This window comes from Anopheles arabiensis, chromosome 2 (assembly GCF_016920715.1).
Source record: "Anopheles arabiensis isolate DONGOLA chromosome 2, AaraD3, whole genome shotgun sequence".
In the NCBI taxonomy this organism is placed as follows: Eukaryota; Metazoa; Arthropoda; class Insecta; order Diptera; family Culicidae; genus Anopheles; species Anopheles arabiensis.
The window spans coordinates 68,067,414-68,091,604 of record NC_053517.1 but is presented as its reverse complement, the minus strand read 5'-3'; the positions used below and the strand labels follow the sequence as shown (position 1 = coordinate 68,091,604).

Sequence of the window (24,191 nt, the reverse complement as noted above, 5' to 3'; positions counted from 1 at the left end):
AAGAGACGAAGCATACCAACATTTTATTAGATCAAACTCAGGCTACGATTGGACTGAATACACTAGACTAAGGAATACATACAGCAGGAATCTCAAAACTACTCGTAGAAATTACTTTAGTGGTGAGATATCTAAGTTGTGGAAAGTGCTTAAAAGTTTACTAAGGCCAGAGGAATCACGCGTTTCTGTTGTAAAATTTGATGGGTTGGTAGAATCGGAAGATTCAATAATATGCCAGAAATTCAATTTGTTTTTTGTAAACAGTGTTTTAGATATAAATCAAAACATTGCTGATGCCAGAGCGCCTGATTCTTTTTTTTTGTAATGATGCTCCAGGAAACCAATTCAAATTTCAGAAAATAACAAAAGAGAAATTAAAAACTTTTTGTTTCAGCCTGTCCAAAACAGCGGGCATAGGGAATGTTAACTGTAATACTATTCAGGATTGCTTCCATGTGGTAGTAGAGTCTCTTCTTATAGTGATCAGTCGCTGGAGGAGGGTATTTTTCCGGAGACTTGGAAGGAATCATTGGTAATACCTATTCCTAAAGTGAGCGGAGCTGCCAGTGCGGAAGAGTTTCGTCCCATCAATATGTTGCATGTACTCGAAAAGGTGCTGGAATTGGTGGTTAAGGAGCAATTGGTCCAGTTTCTAACTCGAAATGACCTGTTGATTAGTGAACAATCAGGATATCGACAGGGACACTCTTGTGAAACTGCTTTAAATCTTGTACTGGCGAGGTGGAAGGTGTTGATGGATCGAAAGGAATCGATAGTTGCCGTTTTCTTGGATCTAAAACGAGCATTTGAGACTATATCAAGACCGTTATTGCTGCAGACCTTAAGGAGTTTTGGTATTGTGGGGAAAGAGCTCAATTGGTTCGAAAATTATTTAAAATACAGAACTCAGAGAACAGTTTTTGGAAACTCTATATCAGAGCCTATAGAAAATACCCTTGGAGTTCCGCAAGGAAGTGTTCTTGGACCAATTTTGTTTATAATGTATATCAATGGGCCTCATCGTGAACGAAAGTCGATAAAATTTATCCGATCGGTTAATTTGCTCGAATCCACCGGTGGAATTTATTTTCAACCGGTGGATAATTTTCTCCACCGGTGGATAATTTCTCCACCGGTAAATAACTCTTACCGATTCGAGTAGCCATTGATTTTGCCTATCTGTCAATCACACTTTTGTTTACATTTAGAGGTGTTGTTTTGCGGAATGAATAAAATAGTAAATTTTGCTTATTTACGGACCATCTAGTGAAGAATCCACACCAGGCCTTAGACAGTACTGACTGTAGGCCTATTCAAACAATCCGGGTAAAGTGTAAAACGGGTTGTAGGCTGAACAAGTCTAGTTGAAACAAAATCGTATGAACTGGAGGACGAGGTTTGAATCCTTTCTGAGCTTGCCACCTTCACTGACGCTTGTCCTGTGCCATATACCATGTGCGTTCATCAACTCCAGTCACCGCGAACGTTGGATCCGTGAACGTCCGTATTTTACGCCCTCGTGCAAAAATATATTGAAACAACGCGGTACACTTATTCCGTGCAATAACCGCTCACGGTCTCTCGCCCTCGCCAGTCCATGATCCTGGCCTTAATGACTGACGCCTCCAAGTCATCTGGCCACTTAAATTTAAACCTACTACGCTCTCTCCGCAATTGCGGATTTAACCGTAAGCGGACTGATTGGCCGCAGGAGGCTCCGTGGATATAAAGTCCAGCATATAGGGTGTGTACAGTACTCTCATCGTGGACCTCCATGAACGATAGAGGCTCCATGGACGAAGGGACTCAAAGACTACAGGGGCCCATATATGAGAGATTTCGACCATTACCCCCCACTCCCCCAAGAAAAAAATTAAAGTGTATTTGACTCAAAGCCAAGAGATGAAATCTCCCCCCACCCCCTCTCCCTGCACAGCACCTGGGACGATAGTTTCCATGCCTTGAACAAGGACCGTCCACTGAAGACTGGCGAGCTTAATATGACAATGAGTGTGCTTCCACACGTACGATGATGATTGCGTCAGATTTGATAAATATAAAATAACTACGTTAAAATTGTAATCTATGTGATTCAGAAGAGAAGCTATTCAAGCGTACATATTCGTTTAAATGGATGAACAAAAAAATTCATTGGGTGACACGTTTGTCGCGAGACGTGGAACATAGCGATGTGTGTGTCAATCCGAACACTCCCGGGCTGTACCCTTCCATAAGCGACCCTGAGTTTTTGGGGATAGTCCGGAAGGTACAAGTAGGCACAACACATTCGATAGGTGCAAAACAACGCAAACGATTCCGACCGGAACTCGCCGCTCCAACGGATATGAGTTGCTTATAATTTCTTGTACCTAGTGATAATACTGGTCTTCCCAATCTCGTTGCATTTACGTGTCGGAACCGATTCTACCATGCCATAAGGCCATAACAAAAGGTTGGATAAAAGAGAAATATTAGCAGAAAAGGATTTTTTTTGTTTCTTATTTCTTAGCTTGAACTATAAAAATTGGATACCTGTAATAAAACTAAATTTATGTGTTTTGATTATTTATTAACAAAACAGGTAAATTTATATTTTCTAAAAAATAATATTTTAGCTAAATCGAGTGAAAAAACATCTTAAATAACTCAAACAGCGATAAAACATCCTTTTTTGCGAGCTGTGAAACATGGTTTTTAATATTATCTAGTTTTCCACTGTTATATCAACTGGGGTGGAGCAGTATAAAACCGACTGAAATGTTTTTTTTTTTTTATATGAAGTTTTCAACTGCATATCCCACTGCTCGACTTTTTAACTACGTTGCTATGGCGGCAAACACCATTCCACTCCACTGCCAAACCGATCGGTTAGCGAAGATTTGTTATTTGTTATTTGTTATTTATTAATTAAAATTCAACGGACCGCAAGTGGCCCACTTGAAGCGAATTCATTTACATTAGCATAGTCACATTTCGGTCATTTATTTGTCACGCTTAGTCTTAAGTAACATAATTAACATGTAAAAGGTCGCACGACACGAATATTATTTAACAATGCGGTGCGCGACATGTCAGGTTGATGACGATCACAAATAACATTAAACTCACAGCACATACGAATAAACGGATCAGAGGAGCCAAAGCGAGTGCGGCGTTCCTCCACGTCAAGTAGCGATCTAGCTCGGAGCGATCTCGGCGGGACATACATGGTGACCCTCGAAAGAAGCGCGGGCGAGTCGATCCGATTGTCAAGAAGTCCCGCGACAAACAGCCTCTGAGCGTTGCAGTTCCGCTGCTTCAGCGTCTCGATCCCAAGCAACGCACAGCGTCCCTCATAGTCCAGTTGGACACTCCAGGAGCGCAAAGCGAACCGCGTGAATTTGCGCTGGATCGACTCTAAACGAGCTAGGGGACGAGCAGCTGTAGGCCACCATACTACTGAAGCGTATTCTAACACTGGTCGCACCAAAGCACAATATAGCGTCTTGATGCATATCGGGTCAGTGATGTCTCGTGCTATTTGTTTTAGTAAGCCGATCAATTGGTTACCCTTAGTGACAACGTGCTCTAGCTGGTCGTGGAAGCTCAAGGAACTTTTCGTCAAGGAGCACTCCTAGATCCGTGACACAGCTTTTGCGACCAATGGTAGATTCATTTAACGCATAGTCATACACTAAGGGGCACCGCTTTCTCGCAAACGTAACGACAACACACTTCTCGACGCACAATTCAAGACCATTCAAAGAGCACCATGACTGGAAGGCACTTAGAGTGGCTTGAAGGCGGAGTTGGTCTGACCGGTCACGGATAGGCAGGAACAGCTTCGCGTCGTCTGCATACAGTAGGTGGCCGTCTGGAGGGAGCAACCGTGTTACGTCATTCAGGAAAATGACAAACAGCAGCGGTCCAAGGTTACTCCCCTGCGGCACCCCCGAAGAAGCATCGATACGGCGCGACGTATGGGGTCCCATCTTCACGCAGTATGTGCGACCAGCAAGATAGGAGCGCATCCAGGCCAGCAGCTGCACGGGCAGACCAAGCGTTTCGAGCTTTGCGAGCAGCAAGGCGTGCGGAACGCTATCGAAGGCAGCCTTGATGTCCGTGTAGACTGCGTCGATCTGCGAGCCGGCATCGATGGTCCTGTGGCAGAGGCTAATGAACTCAACCAGGTTGGTGGTGGTTGAACGCTGAGGGACAAATCCATGTTGAGCTGTGCTAATGTAGTTTGAGGCAGCTGCGAGGAGTGGTTCGTACACCAGGAGCTCGAAGACCTTAGCGCAGGCACAAAGCGATGTAATGCCACGGTAATTACATGCATTTGATTTGTCCCCCTTTTTGTGCACTGGAACAAGCCACGAAGTTTTCCAGCAGGCAGGATAGATGCCCGAACGCAGCGAGTCGCGAAAAATCGAGGCCATGATAGGCGCGATGGTGGTGCCACAACGCTTAAGCGTGGAAGCCGGGATCCCGTCGGGCCCTGGTGCAAACGAAGATTTCAGCCTGTCAATCGCTTTCGAGACTGAATACTCATCGATGATCGGCAAGTTTGGGGCCATAGCATCCACCGGTACGTTTGATAATGCGTCGGCAATCTGCCTCTCATCAGTTACAGCTGGAAGGAAGGTGGCGGCAAAGCGCGAGGCAAAAATATCACATACTGCAGACGGATTGTTGCCGTTGCGCCCGTTGTAACTGACGGAGCTAGGAAAACCAGAGGATTTCCGACGATTGTTTGCGAAGTTCCACAGTACACGTGAATTGCCGCGGCAGCGCAAAACCGTACGCCGTACGTGCCCCAGGTAGCGGAACCTGTTATAGCGCCGATAGAGAGAGTGCGCAGTATTATAGTTGCGCAATGCAGCGGGACACCTACGCAACAAATAATCGCGATACGCGGCAGCTTTAGCCGTTTTGAGCCTGCGCAGCGTTCTGTCACCCCAAGGGGGGCCTCGTTTAGGTCGTTTCACTGGCATGCATTCATTCAGGGCTTGCAACATGAACCGCTCAAAATCTTTCACAGCGAGGTCAAGAGTGGCGTAACGGGAACAATCGAAGACATTCGCGAACGAGGCGATCATCGGCAGGAGCCTGTTAAAGTCCGTCCGCGCGTAGTCAAGGCGTGATGTTAGCGCAGGAACGGCTGATTCCTCTCGTGGTAGCGGGATGGCCAACTCAAGCGCAGGGTGGTAGGTGTCAATTGCTAACAGCGGGGTGAGGCAAAGTTCAAGCGGAAGGCAAACAGAAGCAACAGCATTATTTGCAAACATCAGGTCTAAGACGCGTCCGCTGGTGTTAAGATGACCATTGATCTGGAAAAGTCCGCTATGATGCATCTCGTCCATAAACAGAGCGGAGAGAGCCGATCGCGTACGTGGCTCATAATGCAGAAATGGCAAATCCGGATCATGCTGAGCGGCTGACCAGGAGACGAGAGGTTGGTTGAAGTCTCCTAACAGGAGTAAACCGTCTCCGGGATGCATAGTTGAGCATAATGAGCGAATGCAGTTTTCGATTTCACGGAGCGTGGCAGCATTTGCGGCAAGTCTAGGCGGGAGGTATGCAGCAATGATGAATAGTCGGGAATTGCCTAGTTGTATTACAACGCACACTAGCTCAAGCGATGGATGCACCGTTGTGTGTTCCCGTGACGTCAGAGACTGAGAGCACGCAATCAACACACCTCCACCGCGGGAACATGTACTGTTGTCAACACTACGATCGCATCGGTAGACTCGGAAGCTATCGTCAAACAGCAAAGCCGAAGGTAGACTAGGATCGAGCCAGGTTTCCGTAAGCACTATTACATCGAAATTGGATTCCAACACCGACAGGCGAAACTCATCGACCTTCGTGCGCAGTCCCCGCACGTTTTGATAGTAAACAGAGGCAGTGGAACGGGCAGTGCGAAGCGCATTAGCAGCAGCAGGAACAAAACAGGTAGGTGTTTGTGCAGACTTAACAGAGGTACGTCTATTCGTGAAAGAAACGGTCAAGTGTGGTCTGTTGTAAGTTGGTGTTGGAAGTGCGGCGAATTAAAAGCGGGCCGTCAATGAGTGTTGAGTTAGGACCATGAGTGGTGTCGTTCAGCGTGTGTTCTCCCAATTGTGGTGATGTTAGTGTTTGAGCCTGTGAAGTTGATGCGTGTGCCGGTGCGTGATAGACAGTGGATGTTGGTGTGCGAGGCATCGATCGGCGATCGATGACAACAGGTGTGCGTGTGAGAGAACGGTGTTTGATGGTGATTGGTGACGATGAGTGTCCATGCTCTCGTTGACGGGACTGTACAAATTCACGTACACCAATACCGACAGGCCAGGACGATGGGGCGAGTGCTGCGTCACGAAGGGCGGCCGGTACTCTCACTTTGAAAGAAAGCCAGTTTACGCTATCAACACTGACTCCCTTCCTCAGCAAGCAGTATGCTAGGACGTCATCGGTGGCTAAACGGCGTTTCACAGAAGCGACCACTTGCTCCACGGTGACGGCAGTGGACAAGCGAGATAGTCGGATCCATATTCTGTCTGTGGCCGGCTGGGGAAACGCTGCTCGAAGCGGTGACGATAGCGAATCGGTTCCCATGAGTTCTTCCGGTAGCGTAGACGGGGGTGAGATGCCGACTGTAGTGTTAGTGTACGCGCTTGGCGATGACGCTGCAAACATGTTATTTTGACGAATGTTTACGTTTTTGTTGACATCAGGGTACATAGAATCCTCGATGATACGCCGCCGCTTTCTACCCGCAACGGGCCGAGGATCGGTATTGCAAAGCTGAGGTATGGGTGCATTTGGCAGTAGAGTAAATCCACTGCGTACCTCGGCGATAATCGGTTCAATAAGCTTCCCCACAGCCGCAACAGTTGAGGTGAGAGCAGCTTGAAAACCGACCTGAGCCCCGATCTCTTTGACTGATCGGCAGCGCGGATTTTTCAGGATATTGGTGCACCCAGTGCAGCTCCAGTGCAGATCGATGTGAGTCAGGACCGCATCAATCAGCTCGGAAGGCAGCCTGCAACAACCGCGGTGAAAAGTAGCCTCACAGTACGCACAGCCGACGATACAGTCGGCAGCATCCAGTGGCACAGCACACGCGAAACAGATAGCCGCCATCGCGAAATTATGCGCGGTTTTGATCACACCACCGTTAACCCGGATTAAAAACGTTAATACACAGTCGTGGGTCAATGAAATAACACACTAACGCGCAACAGTAACAGGAAGCAGGTTGGTAGTCAATTGAACGAGTATTAACTGGGTACGTTAGAAAATACACTTAAATATTTTTGGAAAAACGCGGAGCACAGCGATATGCGACCGAGCATCAAACGTCAATTCTGATTGAGAAAACGCAATTGGATAACATTGGAATTTTGCTAACCGATCGGCTAAATTATCCACTCCGTTATCGACTTTCGTTCGCGATGAGGCCCAATGACATGAAACAGGTTTTGAAGTCTTGTGAGATCAATCTTTTTGCCGATGATACTGTTTTGTTTATCTCGCACAAAGACATCAAGCAAGCAGAGTCTCTGATTAATTTCGATATAAACGCTCTGGATGGTTGGCTTAGGTACAAAAAGCTAGCATTAAACGTTAAGAAGACTATTTACATGGTAATGACTGCTGGTGTATTAGACAGTCCCCCATCCATCGCGATAAATAAGGAACCAATCGAAAGAGTCCGTCAGGTTAAATATCTGGGGGTTATTTTAGACGACAGATTGAAGTTCAACATTCACATAGACTGGGTCATCGCTAAAGTGGCATCAAGGTGTGGGGTTATTAGTAGGCTGGCAAAAGATCTCGATTTTTTTGGGATAGTTAACCTCTATAAGTCACTGATTTCACCACATTTTGATTTTTGCTCGTCGATTCTGTTTCTTGGCAATAAGGGACAAATTAAAAGGCTTCAGAGATTGCAAAATCGTATTATGCGGTTAGCTTCAGGGTGTGGCCGACGTACGTCGTCTTTTGTTATGCTAGATATTCTTCAGTGGATGTCTGTAGAGCAGAGGATTGTGTATCAAACCATGACCTTTATATTTGAACTTTTGGGGGGCCTTTTGCAAGGGTATTTAGGGGAACGCATTGTTCGAGGATCTGATGTTCATCGGCACTGTACACGCAGAGCAAATGAGCCGAGGGTTCCCAACTTCATTTCACATGGTGCCAGAAACTCTTTGTTTTTCAAGGGGATTCAATTATACAACAGATTACCTGGAGAAATCAAGAATGCGAGTAACTTGCCAGACTTCAAACGTAGGTGTGCGGCATATGTTAAACAAACTGTGTAATGTCATATTTGTGTAGAAGTCCTATGTCACTATGTTATGTACAACTGCACTTGTCATCATGAGCTTGATGATGATGATAAGATTTTTCTTGATATATGAAAACAAATTAGAAAAAATATATAAGAAAGAGACAACATAAGTTTGAGACACGCGCGCGTACAAGTGGACAATCGGATTTAGTTTGGGAGAGCTTGCTGTCTGTATGTCTGGGAGGTCACAGCGAGATTCACTCCAAGGTAGTGCCCTGGAGCCGGTGTGGCACCAGTGGAACTGGCCATATGCATGTCGCAGTTATGTCCTGATGTGTTCGATGGAGTTGACCCGTTTTTTCTTGATGAAACTACGTCGGTCGTCTTGGGTGTGTGTATGACTTGGTGATTTCTTTTGAATGACGTCCGATGCCACCACTTGCTCGTAAATTTTTATTTTATTCAAAAACTACCTTAGAGTAATATTATCGTAAAGATACTTCCGTCCTTCTCAAACCTGTGTTAAGGTAAGAGGTGGGACTTATCATTATCGTTATCATCATCATCATCCTGCCAAAAATGATATTCAAATTTGGTTATAAAAGTCATGCTATGAGACCTCCTGAACTACACACACTTTGATTCTGGATTCTATCACCAGATCTCTTTAATGCACCTTCCCGCTGCGCAAAGCGATCGAAAACTTCTCAAACTCAAAATGCAAACATATTTCACAACCCGCTGCGCAAAGCGATCGAAAACTTCTCAAACTCAAACTGCAAACATACCCGCACGACAAAATCGAGCAGTTTTGTAGCTCGGATTTTCGATCGCTTTCCGCAAAAAGCGATCGAAAAAGCGAGCAGAAATGTCAGGGAATACGCTTGTATACCGATCGAAGGAATATTTCAATCCTAAAATTTCAGCGCTGAAACATTCGAAATATTTCATTTATAAATTTGCAACAAGTTTGAATGCGAAATATTTCACAGCCATGGGCTGTGAAATATCTTTGCAGTTTGAATTTGAGAAGTTTTCGATCGCTTTGCGCAGCGGGTACAAAACTGCTCGATTTTGTCGTGCGGGTTACGATGAAGTACAATTTTAACGTAGGTAGATTTCCTAAAAGCGCCCTCTACCTTACACTAGGCGTACAGCTCATGAAATATCTTTGCAGTTTGAGTTTGAGAAGTTTTCGATCGCTTTGCGCAGCGGGAATTCTATTACGCATCGCAAACTGCTGTAGATTGGTATCGTGCAGCTCGAATCCGCGTGCGGCAGCTCGAATACCCGAATTTCTGCAGTATATAAGCAAGTTTTTTTTCCTAAATAAAATTAGTCAAGTTCCAGAGTTCAAAGCAACAACATCGTGCCTTTATCATCATATTGAAACTTCCTCTTCATCATTAACAGGTATCAATTCGAAGTTTTTTATACCGGCACTCACAATCTGATGACAGCTCCACAGTTAGTGATGAGTCAAGTAGCACTGTGCCACCACGCACACACAGCACAGTAAAATGTGCGAGCACAATTGCACATTTTATAAAATTGTGGAGCCACACTTCGCACATTTTCCGCACAGTTTCTGTACTCCACACAGTTTTTGTGCTCCGAACAGTTTTTGTGCTCCGAACAGTTTTTGTGCTCCGAACAGTTTCTGTGCTCTGCACAGTTTCTGTACTCCGCACAGTTTGTGTGTTCCGCACGGTTATTGTGTGCTACGCAAAACTGTGCGGAGCACAGAAACTGCGCGGAGCACACAATAACTGTGCGGAGCACACAAACTGTGCGGAGCACACAAACTATGCGGAGCACACTAACTGTGCAAACTATCTGTGCGGAGCACAAAAAGTGTGCAAAGCACACTAACGGTGCGATAACACAGTAACTGTGGAAAGTCTGTGCGGGAACACAGCTACTGTGCGACCACACATTAAGTGTGGTACCACGCACACACAGCACAGTAGACTGTACGTGGTACCACAGCACCACACAGTGAAAAGTGGTACTTGACTCAGCACTATCCACAGTACACTTGCAAAATTCCCCTAATCGATTGCAACCCTCCCCTAAGTGATTGCAAAGATGCACAGCTTGCATGCAATATTCCTCTACCGATTTGCAACATTCCCCTAAGTGATTGAACTATTCCCTGATATGATTCGAAACCCTGTAAGATGGGTGATAAGGAAATTTAGTTTTGCGATTGCTTGCATACGGGTAGAAAAGTGTAAAAGTGTGACTCCTATACAAAACAGAAATGCAGCACAAAAGACAAGTCCGGTAAAGTCCGAAGTGTCGAAAGGAAAAAAAACTACAGTTCAATTGTGAGTCCGGCGCGTGGCCGCAGCACAAAAGCAAATCCGGAGAAATCCGTAGTGTCGCATACGAGTAGAAAAGTGTAGAAGTGTGGGTCCGGTGCAAAGCCGCAGCACAAACACAGGTTCAAAGAACTTCATAGTGGCTGAAATGGCAAACGCGCGGTATGGTCATAGCAAACGGAAACATCCATATCGTGATATAAATTAGCAAGGAACAAATATCGTGCTGTATTTGTGTGAGCGGGAAATGGTTGAGAATATCCAAGAGTGTAAAATGGTAGCGATAACCAAAAAAAAAAGGAAAATCAATATTGGGACAGTTTTTTTTAATTATTTCCTTCTATTTTCGCGTCAGATATTACAAGCAATTCTGCGCGTCAATTATGTAAAGGAACATCTATGTAAAGAGATGAATCATATTAATTTTTATTTTTCCTTAGATGAATTTGGAACGTTGGCCATTGGAACCATACAACGACGCGGCGAACCCGGCAGACTTACGGCGAGAATGGGAAGAGTGGCATCGTGCGCTGGAATTAATTTTATCGCTCAATTCGATTAAATCGTAAAAAACCAAACTATCGTATATGCCTGCTCGTGAGCGAAGGAGCCTGCAGCGAATTTTATATAATTTAACGCCTAGTGAGGAAGAAGAAGCACTCCGGCGAGTTGAAATACCATTCCGACCGAAAGTTACACCTTTGAACGACAATGCGGTGAAAAGACTTAACAACTTCTTTGTGGGAAAAATAAATTGAAGAATCGAACTGGAAATATTTCGGTCGTTAAAACAATGCACAGTGCTGTTTCATCGCTGGTTTGCTAAATGACTCTATCGACTCATCGCCCTTGTTGCATCGAGTCGATATCTATGCACCATCCCGAACACTTAGGTCTAGAGAAACTCTACGGCTCGCTCAACCCCGTTCCAGCGCTGGTCGGTCTGACCCTATGTTCTGCATGTCGGCTGTCTTCAACACTGTCTCGGATTGCTTCGACTTCGACATCTCAACTCAGTGCTTCAAGGAACGTCTCCGGCTTCTGCCGTGGCCGCAGTGAATTGCGTTACAAATCTTGTTGATGCTATGTATATTTTTTTAATGTACTGTTACTTATCTTTATGAGGCCATACGGCCCGTAAAGATTAAACAATAAATAATAATAATAATTAATAATAAAAGGAGAAAGAAAGTTTTAGTCAATTCGTACTAAGAATTCGAACGCAGGCAGCAAAATGCGATTTCCAAACGCGCACACGAAAAGAAATATATCATTAAATTACCATCGGCGCAAAAAACGAAAGAGTGCGAGACAAGGGCATGGAAAATGCTATGAATATTGACGAATTGATCAATTATGCCATCAATCGTGAGGTGTTAACCAAGGTGGATTTAAAAATATCAGGGTGTGGACTCTAGTGCATTTTGACAATTCGTCACTTGACGTAAGGTCCCCAGGATTCAAACTTGTTTACATGTATTAAATTTGTTCATATAATTTATCTACCCCATTTTTTTATCAAACATTCTTTAAAAATATATTTTGGACTTCGCGAGTTCTTATTTAACATTAAAACATGGATTAAAGTGTGTTATTTTGTGTTATTCCGTGAATTTATTCTATAATTCATTGTGTTTTCGATATTTTCGATGATAAAAATTAAGAAAGCATTATTTTTTTCAATTTTCACATTAATTCCTCATTATCTACGAGCCGCATGGACTATTTACGTGAGGTTAGAACTCTTACTCACATGATTTAAAATTTCGTGCATAACAAATCATCAAATCTTTTCTTAATATATCTCTTTTTTTTCAAAATCAATAAACACACAAAAATGCACATAAAATCAAAGAATTCTGTTCTATTTGCTAAGCTTTGTGTGCGGAAACCAATGGTCAACGGTTCTAAAATGACGTAAAGTCCCTCAACTATGGCGACCCCCCAAAGGCCCTAATCCACCACCTGATATTTTTAATCCACCTTGGTGTTAACGGAGCAAAAGAGGAAAATGCTGCGGTTAATGAAAGAGAAGCACAGATTGCGCACGTGCGTAAAGAAGGGGTAGCATTACCGGGTTTCTCAACCCAGCTCAACATCGTAACACTATTTTTCGAACACGTTAAACTATTGTCAACATCGTACATACAATACGAATCCGTAAACTCTTTTCGATTTAGTGACACTAGTTTTTCCTCCGTCTCTCTCCGTCGAGCGTTCTTGGCCGGATCGCAAAGATCACTGAGAGCAACCAGTCCATCACAGATCGCCGAGAACGCTAAGAATAGCCGGTTCACATCGGAGCGATAAGAACGTTGATAGCAGTCGGTTCAGATCGGATCGCAAAGAACGGTGGGAGAAACAGGTTCAGTTTGAAGTTCAAACTTTGAACCTGGTTGGGTTAAAAAAAAGGATCGCGGTCCGGATGCTTGCGTGTTGGAACGCAGTTCCACAGTTACACCAGAAGTATGGAAACACCAGAAGCACAGTTACACCAGAAGTATGGAAACAGCTGAAACAAACTAATGCTACGATTGTTCATCAAGAAACCAACAACGATCTGCGTATAACTGCATATGCGACTAAGGAACCGTTAAGACTCCAAGAAAAATTCGAGGCATGGGTAAAAGTGAACGAAGCAAAACCAAAAGCATACGCGCAATTTTTCGTGATTGAAGGTAGTAGGAAATGTTTATTGGGGAAAAGAACAGCAGAGGCACTACGGGTACTGAAAGTCGGGTTAGAAGTACTACAAGTAGATCAAATGAAGAAACCCTTTCCAAAATTCCCAAACATCCAGGTGAAATTGTCAATTGACAGAGAAGTAGTACCAAAAAAGATTTCATATCTAAGAATACCAATAGCGTTAGAAGAGAAAGTCGAGCGTAAAATCCAAGACATGTTAGACACCGATATAATTGAAGCAGTTAAGGGACCAGTAGATTGGATATCTCCTATGGTAGTAGTGCCGAAAGGAAAGGACGACATTCGAATATGCATTAATATGCGCGGCCCAAATCAAGCCATTCAACGGGAACATTATCCACTACCAGTAATAGATACATTGCTTAACAAGTTGAGAGGTTCACGGATATTTTCGAAATTAGACATTACTTCAGCTTATCATCATGTAGAGTTACACCCTGATTCAAGGGACATCACGTCGTTTATGACCAGCAAGGGACTAATGAGGTTTAAACGATTAATGTTCGGTATAAATTGTGCGCCTGAAATCTTCCAGCGGATTATGTGTCAAATGTTGATAGGGATCGAAGGTGTTGTTATTTATATTGACGATATTGTTGTCGTAGGAGAATCGAAAGAGGAACATGACTATCGCTTAAAGAAGGTCCTTGATATTTTGAACAAAAACAATGCTACGCTTAACAAAGACAAATGTACTTTTGGAGTATCTAGCTTAGAGATTCTGGGATACAACGTCAGTGCGGAAGGAATATCTCCCTCGGAAGAAAAAGTAATAGCAATTAAAAACTTTAGGAAACCAGAGACAAGAGAAGAAGTGAGGAGTTTTCTAGGATTAATCAATTTCGTAGGCCAATTTATCCCAGACCTTTCGACAAAATCAGAACCATTGAGAAGATTTATACGTGGAGATACTGATTCATTTGGAAGGGACGAAGAAGTGGCCTTTGATGAGTTAAGAGAGGAACTGTGTAATACAGTAAGCAGACTGGGTTTCTTTAACCCAAAAGACAACACTGAATTATATACAGATGCTTCTCCGGTAGGGTTAGGAGCAGTATTAGCACAACGATCCAAGACAGGGCAGGCCCGCATCATTAGTTTCGCATCTAAAGGATTGTCGAATATCGAAAGGATATACCCTGAAACCCAACGCGAAGCTCTAGCCATAGTATGGGCAGTAGAAAAATTCTACTAATACGTGTTTGGAACAAGATTCACTATTTTTACTGATCACAAAACCCCTGAACTGTACATTTTGAAGGTGAAGATCTTTTACTGTCCCTAAAGACAGATCCATGCTGGAGTAGAGATGAAAATGAAAGAGACTCTGACGCAATCCGTAAAATGAAAGGAAAAAATTTTGCCAATAAGAGGCGCGGGTCAAAAATTTCAAACATATCAGAGGGCGACAAAGTTAGAATTCGGAGTTATGATTCAGGTAAACTAAAATCGAAATGGTCAAAGGAAAGTTACAAGGTATTAAAGAAAACTGGTAACGATAACATTGTGTTAAATGATCAGGGGATACAATACCACACCTCAGGAAGATCGATAATATGAAAGATCTCTCAAACAAAAATGGCAAGGCAAGCGAACAAAACAGTAACATAATGGTAGATCGGGAAAATTCTCAAGTCAAAATAGAAAGAGTAAAACGAACTCCTAAACTGCCTTTGAGGTATCGGTATTTTTTTTTCTCTTGTTGCTTTCTTTAAGTTGGACGAGAAAAGGGATGTTAAACCACACAAAAAACTAGGCTGCTGTTTTCAATCTAGATTATTCTAGCTTCAAAGCTAGAATCAGATTCGAGCACCTGATTGAAAAATGGCAAAACAAGGTTGTTTTTACATGTATCCCAAGGTGCATTAAAGAGTTCTGGTGATGGAATCTAGAATCAAAGGGTATGTAGTGCAGGTGGTCTCAAAGTTTGTTTTTTAAAACCTAATTTGAATGTCACTTTTTGACAGGATGGGTGAAAACTTTTGTTCAAACAAGCTTTCTGGAGGCTTGACGAATACACAAAACACTCTTAAAATCTTCATTCAGAAGCAGAAGGGATAAAAATCATCCCTCTAAATTCATACACCTTGGGAAAAGCCCACCTGTATATTCTACTCACTTAGATAGCTGCTCAAAAACTGCTATACAATGCAAACAGCTGACAGGCTGAAATTTCAGCCTACAAATTTACTACGGAACGGACCCCAATCATGTGACCAACTGTGTTGATACTCAAATATAGGCATTTAAAATTGATTTGAAAGCTGATATTGGCTTCCACGCCAAAGATTAAACGAGCTAGTTGACCCACGCCACTAGTTATTTAAAATATGTATAAGCATACTTACCGTGGCGACATGCACCGCATCTTGGGTGGCCTCGTCTACAAAGGACTTCGCATGGTAGGCAAACCACCGTGGCCGGAACACGTCGTCAGTGTCTAAAATAAAGCAATAATCAATTGGGATGAGAAATAATAAAGTCACTGTATACAGGGTGTGCGGGCTAAATTTGACACCTGGCCTTTGGGTTTATATCTCAGGGTTGAGTTGACGTATCGAAATGATTGATCTGTCATTCGATTGCTAAAAGTTGTGCGAACAAGTGTAAACAATGTCTAGCTCCGTAAATATGTGGAACCCGTCCGAATTGTACAAGCGCGTAACGTGTGTTATGATGGATCGTGCCGGCCATACTAATGCCGAAATTTAGAAGGCGGCGATATGTTCGCTGAACACCGTAAATACAATACGGTAGACAATGGGCGGCCGTACGTTTGGCAGCAGGATTCTGCACCATGCCATACGGCCGTAAAAACACGCCAATGGCTCACTGCCAATTTCGACCGATACACCAGCACCGACGTTTGGCCACCCAGCTCCCCTGACCTTGACCTCCCCTGACCTACTTTGTGTGGGGCACAGTTGAGCGGGACACTAACAGGGCGTCCTGCAATACCAAAGCGGAGCTGGTGGCCAGAATAAACGCCGTGTTTGCGGCCATCCCCAGAAACATGGTTGTCCGGGCTTGCGCGCGGTTCCGGAAGCGGGTGCAGGCGGCCATCGACTTCGAATAAAAAATGCGGCAAACATGGTAAGCTAAACTTTGTAGAATTTTTTTTTATATTTTACATAAATTTGATAAAAATTCCTTTCCTATTCCCTCAGAAACTGTCAAATTTATCTCGAAAACCCTGTATATAGTTCCAGAAGGCTCGATACAGGAAACAAGCCGAGGCAAATCATATTATCTTTGGCCAATATATTAAAACAAACGCCATCTTCAACAAATGGTTTTCGATGGGAATTGTACGGGTAATCCCAACTGGGAGAAGATTAAGTGCAAAAAAAAGAACATCGGTACGATAGAAGATGCGGAGCAACTGGTAACTGCTATGAGTGACGAAAATAATTCTGATTTTAGCATCAGATCTGCACCTACATTAGATGGTATAAAAAGAGCTAACTTTGAAAACTTAATGGTGATAGATGATGTTAAAAATGAAACAACAGAAGCTGTTGAAGAAAATCGATGGTCTGAATATTCTATAGAATGGCTTCATGAGAACGATGCACATGATGCAGTTGAATCGATAAATAGCTCGGTAGCATCACTATATTCAACCCAAGGCAACGAAACTAAAGAGGCTTTTAAAAGAAAATAAGTTCGCCAAAAACTCTACAGAAGAATGGCTTCATGAAAATGACGCAAATGATGAATGTGATACGATAAATTACTCGGTAGCAACATTATGCTCAAACCAAATTATCAAATGTAGTATATATATATATATATATATATATATATATATATATATATATATATATATATATATATATATATATATATATATATATATATATATATATATATATCATGTACACATATCATGTATATATATATATATATATATATATATATATATATATATATATATATATATATATACATGAGATATACATATACATACTATATCACGTTATAGTTCGTTGGAACAGAACAACAAGCAGTACTTCGCAATATATTACAAGGCATCTGTGCCTTATATATTGAGATCAATTCTCTATTGGTTTTTTTTATTATTATTATTTATTTTTTCATTGTTTACTATTTTTAATTACAATATAGTGGAGCTCTGATTGATATTAGACCTTTTGTGCCTTTTACACAATATACTGGATAAATTTAATAGTTTACACGTCATGATATAGATCATGTTTCAGCTATCGCGTTAGAGTGGAGTTCTTCTGCAGGGAAACGTTTTTTTGAAAAAACCCTGGTCACATTGAGCACTTATAGTCTAAGAAAAAATGATAACGAAAGAGAATCTAGTCTCAACCTTATCTACACTAATCGTTCCTCTATTACATAAATTTATAATCTAGTCTATTTACTTTAATATAACCTATTTACAAATCGCCACGGGCTGGACGTACAATTTGTTTTATACTTTTCTAATAGTAGATCAGCATATTGTATTATTTTTATCATATTTGTTCTTTGATGAATGTCACTAGTACTATGTCTCTATTGGTTAAAATTACCGATTTGTATGGGAAAGGAGAAAATTATTTACAAGATTCATATATCCCCTGTGAGATAAAGGTATATTGGTTCCACGAAGGAAATTTCTTATAAACTGTGATTTTTTCACATCGAAAAGCAGAGAGTGAAGGAAGTGGTCCAAAATGTCGTACTTTATCCAAAACGTGCTGCAAATTGTGTACGTTACTAGAAAGATATTGTTCGCCATATATTTGTCCATACTGGATGATAAATGTTTTCAACATTTTACCAGCTACTTGCAAATTTTTTTAAATTCATTAGATGAGAGCATCGTGACTGCATTAAAAAGTAGTAGAAAATGTTTGTAAGCTTCAGATGGAAGTACCTTTTTTAAAACCACTAATCCACTACGCTGGTGGAAAAATAAGATGCTAGCTCAGTACCTTTCCAATTTTTTAACTCATCTAATCGTCTAAACCTTATATGTATTTCAAATGGCAATGCTATACCTATTAGGTGCTCTGATACACTATCGCATTGCATACCAGACCATTTGTAACATTTCCCTAACTTGCCATATCTCTCCATCCTAATAAAAGTCTTTTCAATATACCTAAGTAAAACAAATTCAGGGATTCTGAAACTATGACATCTCTTATTATATTAATGTCGGGTATTTCTAAAACAGGAGAGATTACTTTCACATGATCTGGGTATGCTCCGGCTCGAAATTCTTTATCAGTACGAAGAGGGACATTGATGCTTTTAAAAATCGTTGTATTTGAAAGGGGACTAAACTCTCCTTCGCAGGTACACTTCATACATCCATGAGTAACATTAAAAAACGCACATCCTGAGAAATGACAGAACATTAAATATTAATTATAAATTATGTACCAAATCCAATTAAAATACCCTTAATAAATGCTCGAGCAGGTGCATCCGCAATAATCGCACGCAAATTGATTTTGATTTTAGTAGGAATTGATCAAAATGCCATTTACCAGGATATCTTTCAGCTCATCGACCAACTTTCTCAAATATTCCTGCACGTTTGATGGTTTGCTTTGACCACAAAATATACCCACATTCATAATTGGAGCATTTTCTAGTTCCACAATATCCATCAATATGGGCCAAAACTGTGATCTACTATTTTTGTACAATGGTAATCCATCAATCGAAATGTTGATGTATAACGTTGTTATATTTGGCACACTAGAGCTAGAAATTAAAGCTAAATATGAGAGGTCATGTGCAATTATGTACTAAACGCTATTACCTGTAGTAGTTTCTAATGTTTTGAGCAACACAGTAATCTCATAATTGGCCTCCGGGAATGTTGTGAATATCGTCATAATTCCTCCTGGTCTTCAGAAGACTTCGAGCAGATTTTGGGAGGCTTCGTCCCAGGTTAGGTGATCATATAGGTTAAGATAAGGTAAGCTAATAAACAGCAGATTGATTGCGATTTGTGACTGATTTGTTGACAAAGCGTAAAATTTTATGCAATCTTCCAAGGTCATATTGGAAAAATTCATTGCAGCTTCTAAATCTGCCGTACTATTTTTGATATCTATATTCATAAAAGAAGATAGTTTAATAGATGGAATCTTCCCGTGATACGCTATTGAACGGAGGGAAAAATATGGAAACGTAAACAACATACACACCTGTACATGCGATAGGCGCAGTATCTAATGTTTCATCCTGGGCATTGAAGAATGCTGCGTGCGTCTTATCCAAGGTCCGTTGAGATACCAGGTCACATATTAGCCCGTTTGACAGCTTCCATCTTGGGCACCGATTTTGACGGCAAGAATACCCCCTGTACATGTGTTGGTGTCTTGTTTACGTTTCGATTATTCAAAAATTCTCAGGAATCTCTTTTGGCGGTTTATTACCATTTCATCACACTTTTGTTCATGCATTGCATAAACAATCCGCAGCTTGGGATACTTTTCTGCCTAAAAGCGATTTTTATCCGTTCATCCTATTCAGGAATCTTTTTTTTACTATGCCGATCTCGTGTTCTGTGTTTTGTTGTAGCAACAATTGTTGCAAAGTGAAACAAATGGGAACAAATACGGAATTTCATAAATTTCCGAAAGAAACTGTGTTGAGCAGCGTCTGGAAGAAATTTTGCAATCGTTGCGAGGATTGAGAACCTACTAATTGTTCTGTTATTTACTCTTCTCATTTTCAGCCAGAGTATTACCAGCTGCATCATACTCCCTTAATGACAAATAAACAATTGCGGAAGCTCATTGTTTAGTGGCGGTAAGTAAATGAATATTTTTGTTGTTATATACAGGGTTTCTCAAGCCAGCTCAACATCGTAACACTATTTTTCGAACACGTTAAACGATTGTCAACATCGTACATACAATTCGAATCCGTAAACTCTTTTCGATTTGGTAACACTAGGTTTTGAACGCGTAAAATCCCAACTCGAATCTGGAAAATGTATGTTGGCTGTCTTGTCACCCATTATACATTTTCCAGATTCAAGTTGGGATTTTATGCGTTCAAAACCTAGTGTTACCAAATCGAAAGATTCGAATTGTATGTACGATGTTGACAATCGTTTAACGTGTTCGTAAGTAGGGTTTATCAACAATACATAGATTACATCCCGTGTACTATTTAACACTTTAAGCGCCGCGTCATATGATTTCGTATGACGGCTTTGCTCACCACTCAGCTTTGTATCTGACGCTCAATGATTCTCTTGAGAACGAATGAGGTAGGAAAGAGAACGAGAACGACATGTGCTACGCCGCTTATCGCAATGAAACAAAAGAGTGATAACAATGGCCCGAGAAACTGTCGCTCTCATCGCTCTCTTGCCATGCGCTACGTGCTCACTCAAAAACTGTGACGTCAGGCTGGCGGTCAAAGTGTTAAACATAAACTTTATTTAATCTGTAATACGAAATCGGGATTGGCGAAAATATTTAAGTGTCGTCAGTTGCGGATATAACGGTAAGCGGACTAGGCGGTCGTCTGGGGCCCCGTAGATCGCTAGTCCATAGTATGCCGTATGGACATAGTACTAACGACAAGGGCCCCCGGAAGGATGGACGTTGGGGCCCCGAGGTTGGCGAATGATTGCCCCCCCCCCTGCCAAATTTTTGTTAGCCTGTGACTGATGATCGTAGGGCCCCCTCGACGGCATTTCAAGTTTACTGTTCAATCTCCCAACAGCAAGCTCAGTATCAACTCTCCCCCCCCCCCCCATAATTTACCATTTACAGGGGGCCTCAACTCGTCTTACTGCCTAGAGATACCGCCCCCGATACCCTTAATCCGCCACTGAGTGTCGTGCAGTAAAGTTTCTCAAGGCAATTTGAGCGGGAAACAGATCAAGATGATGAGCGAAGTTGTGGATAGAGAGCGATTTTAGAGTGGACCTCCTTGGTTTCCCAGGATCCGTTTGGTTCGCGTAGTGCGTATTTTTTGTATATAATATTTTAGTATATGTGTTGAATCGTCCAAACCCCCTTCCCCGCCCCCCGATCAACCGAGTCCGACCAGCCAGGAGCCCCGCGCCAGGGAAGTACTCAACCGAGTCGGGCCAGCCAGGAGCCCCGCGCCAGGGAAGGACTCAACCGAGTCGGACCAGCCAGGAGCCCCGCGCCAGGAAGGTAGCCGCCCACCGCCCCGCACCAGGGAAGAGATCGTGGGAGCTAGGCCGCTACCAGGAAGGTAGCCGCCCACCGCCCCGCATCTCTCGCCAGGGAAGAGATAGTGGGAGCTAGGCCGGTAGGTAAATCGATTTAATTACGAAGAGAAAGCAGCAAGTCAGATGGACAAGGGAAGAAATAAGCAAGGCTTTCACAGTTAGATACTTTTCCAAACGAGCGTATGGATATCTTGGATATGATATGAAAATTCCAATGCCAGCGCCGTCAACATTGGAAAAATATTCCCAAAAAATTATCTTAAACAAGGCATTTTCGATGATTATAATTAATTAGTTACGATTTTGCGACCGTAACAAAAACGTTTACCAAAAGAGACTAGGAATGCGTCCAAAGTTTCGATGAGATGAGCGTAAAAAGCATTAAGGGAATCATTCAAAAACTGGAAGCAGCCAATATACATCGGATTTGATCAAAGTATGGCAAAAGATATAATTATAAGTATCATACAGGGTTTTCGAGGATTATATAGACATGTTCAGCGAGTTGTAGATTCGTTCAGACATAAAATAGACTCTTTCAGCGAGATATAGAATTGTTCGGAAGTAGGCATTGACATGTTCGGTTATACTTCTCGCTGAACATGCCTATATAATCCTCGAAAACCCTGTAAACAGACTGTGCGAGATTAATATAAATATTGTTGCAATAGTAAGTGATAATTGCCCAGCAAATACGAGCTGTTGGAAAGAACTGGGAGCAGATTATAATAACCCATTCTTTCCGCATCCCGTCACACAAAAAAATTTGGACGTTGTTCCTGATGTGCCGCATTTGCTGAAATTAACGAGAAACTGGCTAGTGGACCATAGATTTAAGTATAAAGAAAAAACTATTACAATTGAACCACTCAAAAATATTCTTAAAGGTAGAATGGCTGCAGAAATTACACCCATATTTAAAATAAATACAGGACGCATAAGAATGACCAGCCAAGAAAAACAAAATATTCGGAAAGCAGCGCAACTTCTATAGCGTACAGTGGCAATTTCATTGCGGAGATACGATGACACTACAGAAGCAAGTGATTTGGCAGATTTTATTAAAAAAAAAGATTTATAGTTCAGTGTCTCAAATTCGTATACGAAATGCGGTCTGCGGATCGCAGAATCACTGAAAATGTCAACGCCTATTTCCGAACAATTCTATATCTCGCTGAAAGAGTCTATCATATGCCTGAACGAATCTACAACTCGCTGAACATGTCTATATAATCCTCAAAAATCCTGTACGACTTGCTCAAAAACAAAAACAAAAAATGTTTCTCTGGATCTGGTTGGATGGAATCTGGTAGCGCCAAATAATAGAATCATAACAAGTGATTTTGCTTCCGCCATGTGTACGAGAATCATCCCAAATAGCCAAAATTGCTTAAGCAGATAATTTTGGCATGCTAAAGATCGCTGCTTGAATTCGACTTTTGCAATAGATAAACAGCATCAAAGTTCCAGGTAGATCTTTCAAACAGCGCTTAAGCAGCTTCCTTATGCCACGGTGCCAGGGATTATTTTTCTATGTGTTTTATTTTCAAGCAAGCGTCAAGGATGAAATAAACAACAAGATTTGTTTCGTTTAAACACATCTGAGCCGGTCTCATGGTACAGTCGTCAACTCGTACGACTTAACAACATGCCCATCGTGGGTTCAATCCCCAAATAGACCGCGCCGTCATACGTAGGACTGACTATATTGCTATGGGGGGGGAATCAATTAGTCACTGAAAGCCAAGCCCACAAGTGGGTACAGACAGGCCTTGAACGACATCGGTTGTTGAGCCAAAGAAGAAGAAGAGATTATTCCCCATTCCCAAGGGTTGGCTTAAGACTTTGCACATTAATTATGGTTTTATGGTTACAGTGTGTTTCCACTTAAAATTATTTTCCAGTTTAAAATATCGGATAAACTTTTTTTTTTAATTGAATTGGTTGCATTATCGTGTTGGTAATTGTTTGATAATGTTTGATGCCTTATCTTACTGTGGTTGTTGCGCCATATCAGAAGACTAAAGGGTGAACATTAAGAGTAATGTACGAACAAGCTGTGATAATTTTTCAACTTTATTCTACCAATTTTATGGCGACCGAAACGTTTGCATCGCTGGTGCTTAAGCTGCATGAGCCTGTTGCAGCAGTCGAATGGCTTATAGACCATAAGCTATTGCAGGCTGTTCAGCTGTGCCGGAAGTGCGAGCAGCCGATGCGGCTGCGTAAAAACGTAAAGGGTACGAAGGATCGCTGCAAGTGGGTGTGCACAGGACGTATGTGCAAAAACGCGGAAGTCAGTGTCCGTGCTGGATCTTTCTTTGAAGGATCCAGACTTACACTGATGCAGGAGGTCCTGTTGCTGTACCTGTGGAGTATCAATGTCAGCGTGGCAGAAGTGGTGAAGCAGCTGCAGCTCAGCAAGATAACGGTAATTGACCATTTCCGTAATATACGTCTCCTCCTTTTCGATGTTGTCGCAATGCTGGCGCCATAAAAAATTGGCGGCCCGGGCAAGACAGTCGAAATCGATGAGACGAAAATTACCTCACGAAAATATAACCGTGGACGGCTCACTCGCACAGAGAGTGACCGAGAGTGGTTGGTTGGTGGAATTTGTCGGGAGACGAACGAAATTTTTCTGCAGCGAGTAGAGCATCGGAACGCTGATACGTTGACTCGGTTAATATGCGACAACGTAGATGATGGC

The 24,191-nt window shown here is 42.2% G+C and overlaps 1 protein-coding gene across 1 annotated transcript; it reads right to left on the bottom strand.

Moving 5' to 3' along the window:
• Nucleotides 1–5,970: 5,970 nt before the first annotated feature.
• Nucleotides 5,971–23,924, bottom strand: LOC120893726. Its single transcript, XM_040295794.1, has 3 exons — nt 23,822–23,924; nt 15,639–15,730; nt 5,971–7,194 (listed from the first exon to the last, which is right to left on the bottom strand). Exons 1-3 carry the CDS (start codon nt 23,922–23,924, stop codon nt 5,971–5,973), a joined length of 1,419 nt encoding a protein of 472 aa, XP_040151728.1.
• Nucleotides 23,925–24,191: the final 267 nt, after the last annotated feature.

Bases quoted from the DNA above. Each gene is read 5' to 3' on its own strand.
- LOC120893726 (XM_040295794.1), bottom strand. From the start codon at position 23,924: ATGGTCAATTACCGTTATCTTGCTGAGCTGCAGCTGCTTCACCACTTC. The intron at 15,731-23,821 runs GTAAGTCTGGAT...GCTTTATTTTAG, and splicing joins ACAGGACCTCCTGCATCAGT to ACACTGACGACGTGTTCCGG. The intron at 7,195-15,638 runs GTAAGTATGCTT...GTTGCGCGTTAG, and splicing joins ATGCGGTGCATGTCGCCACG to TGTGTTATTTCATTGACCCA.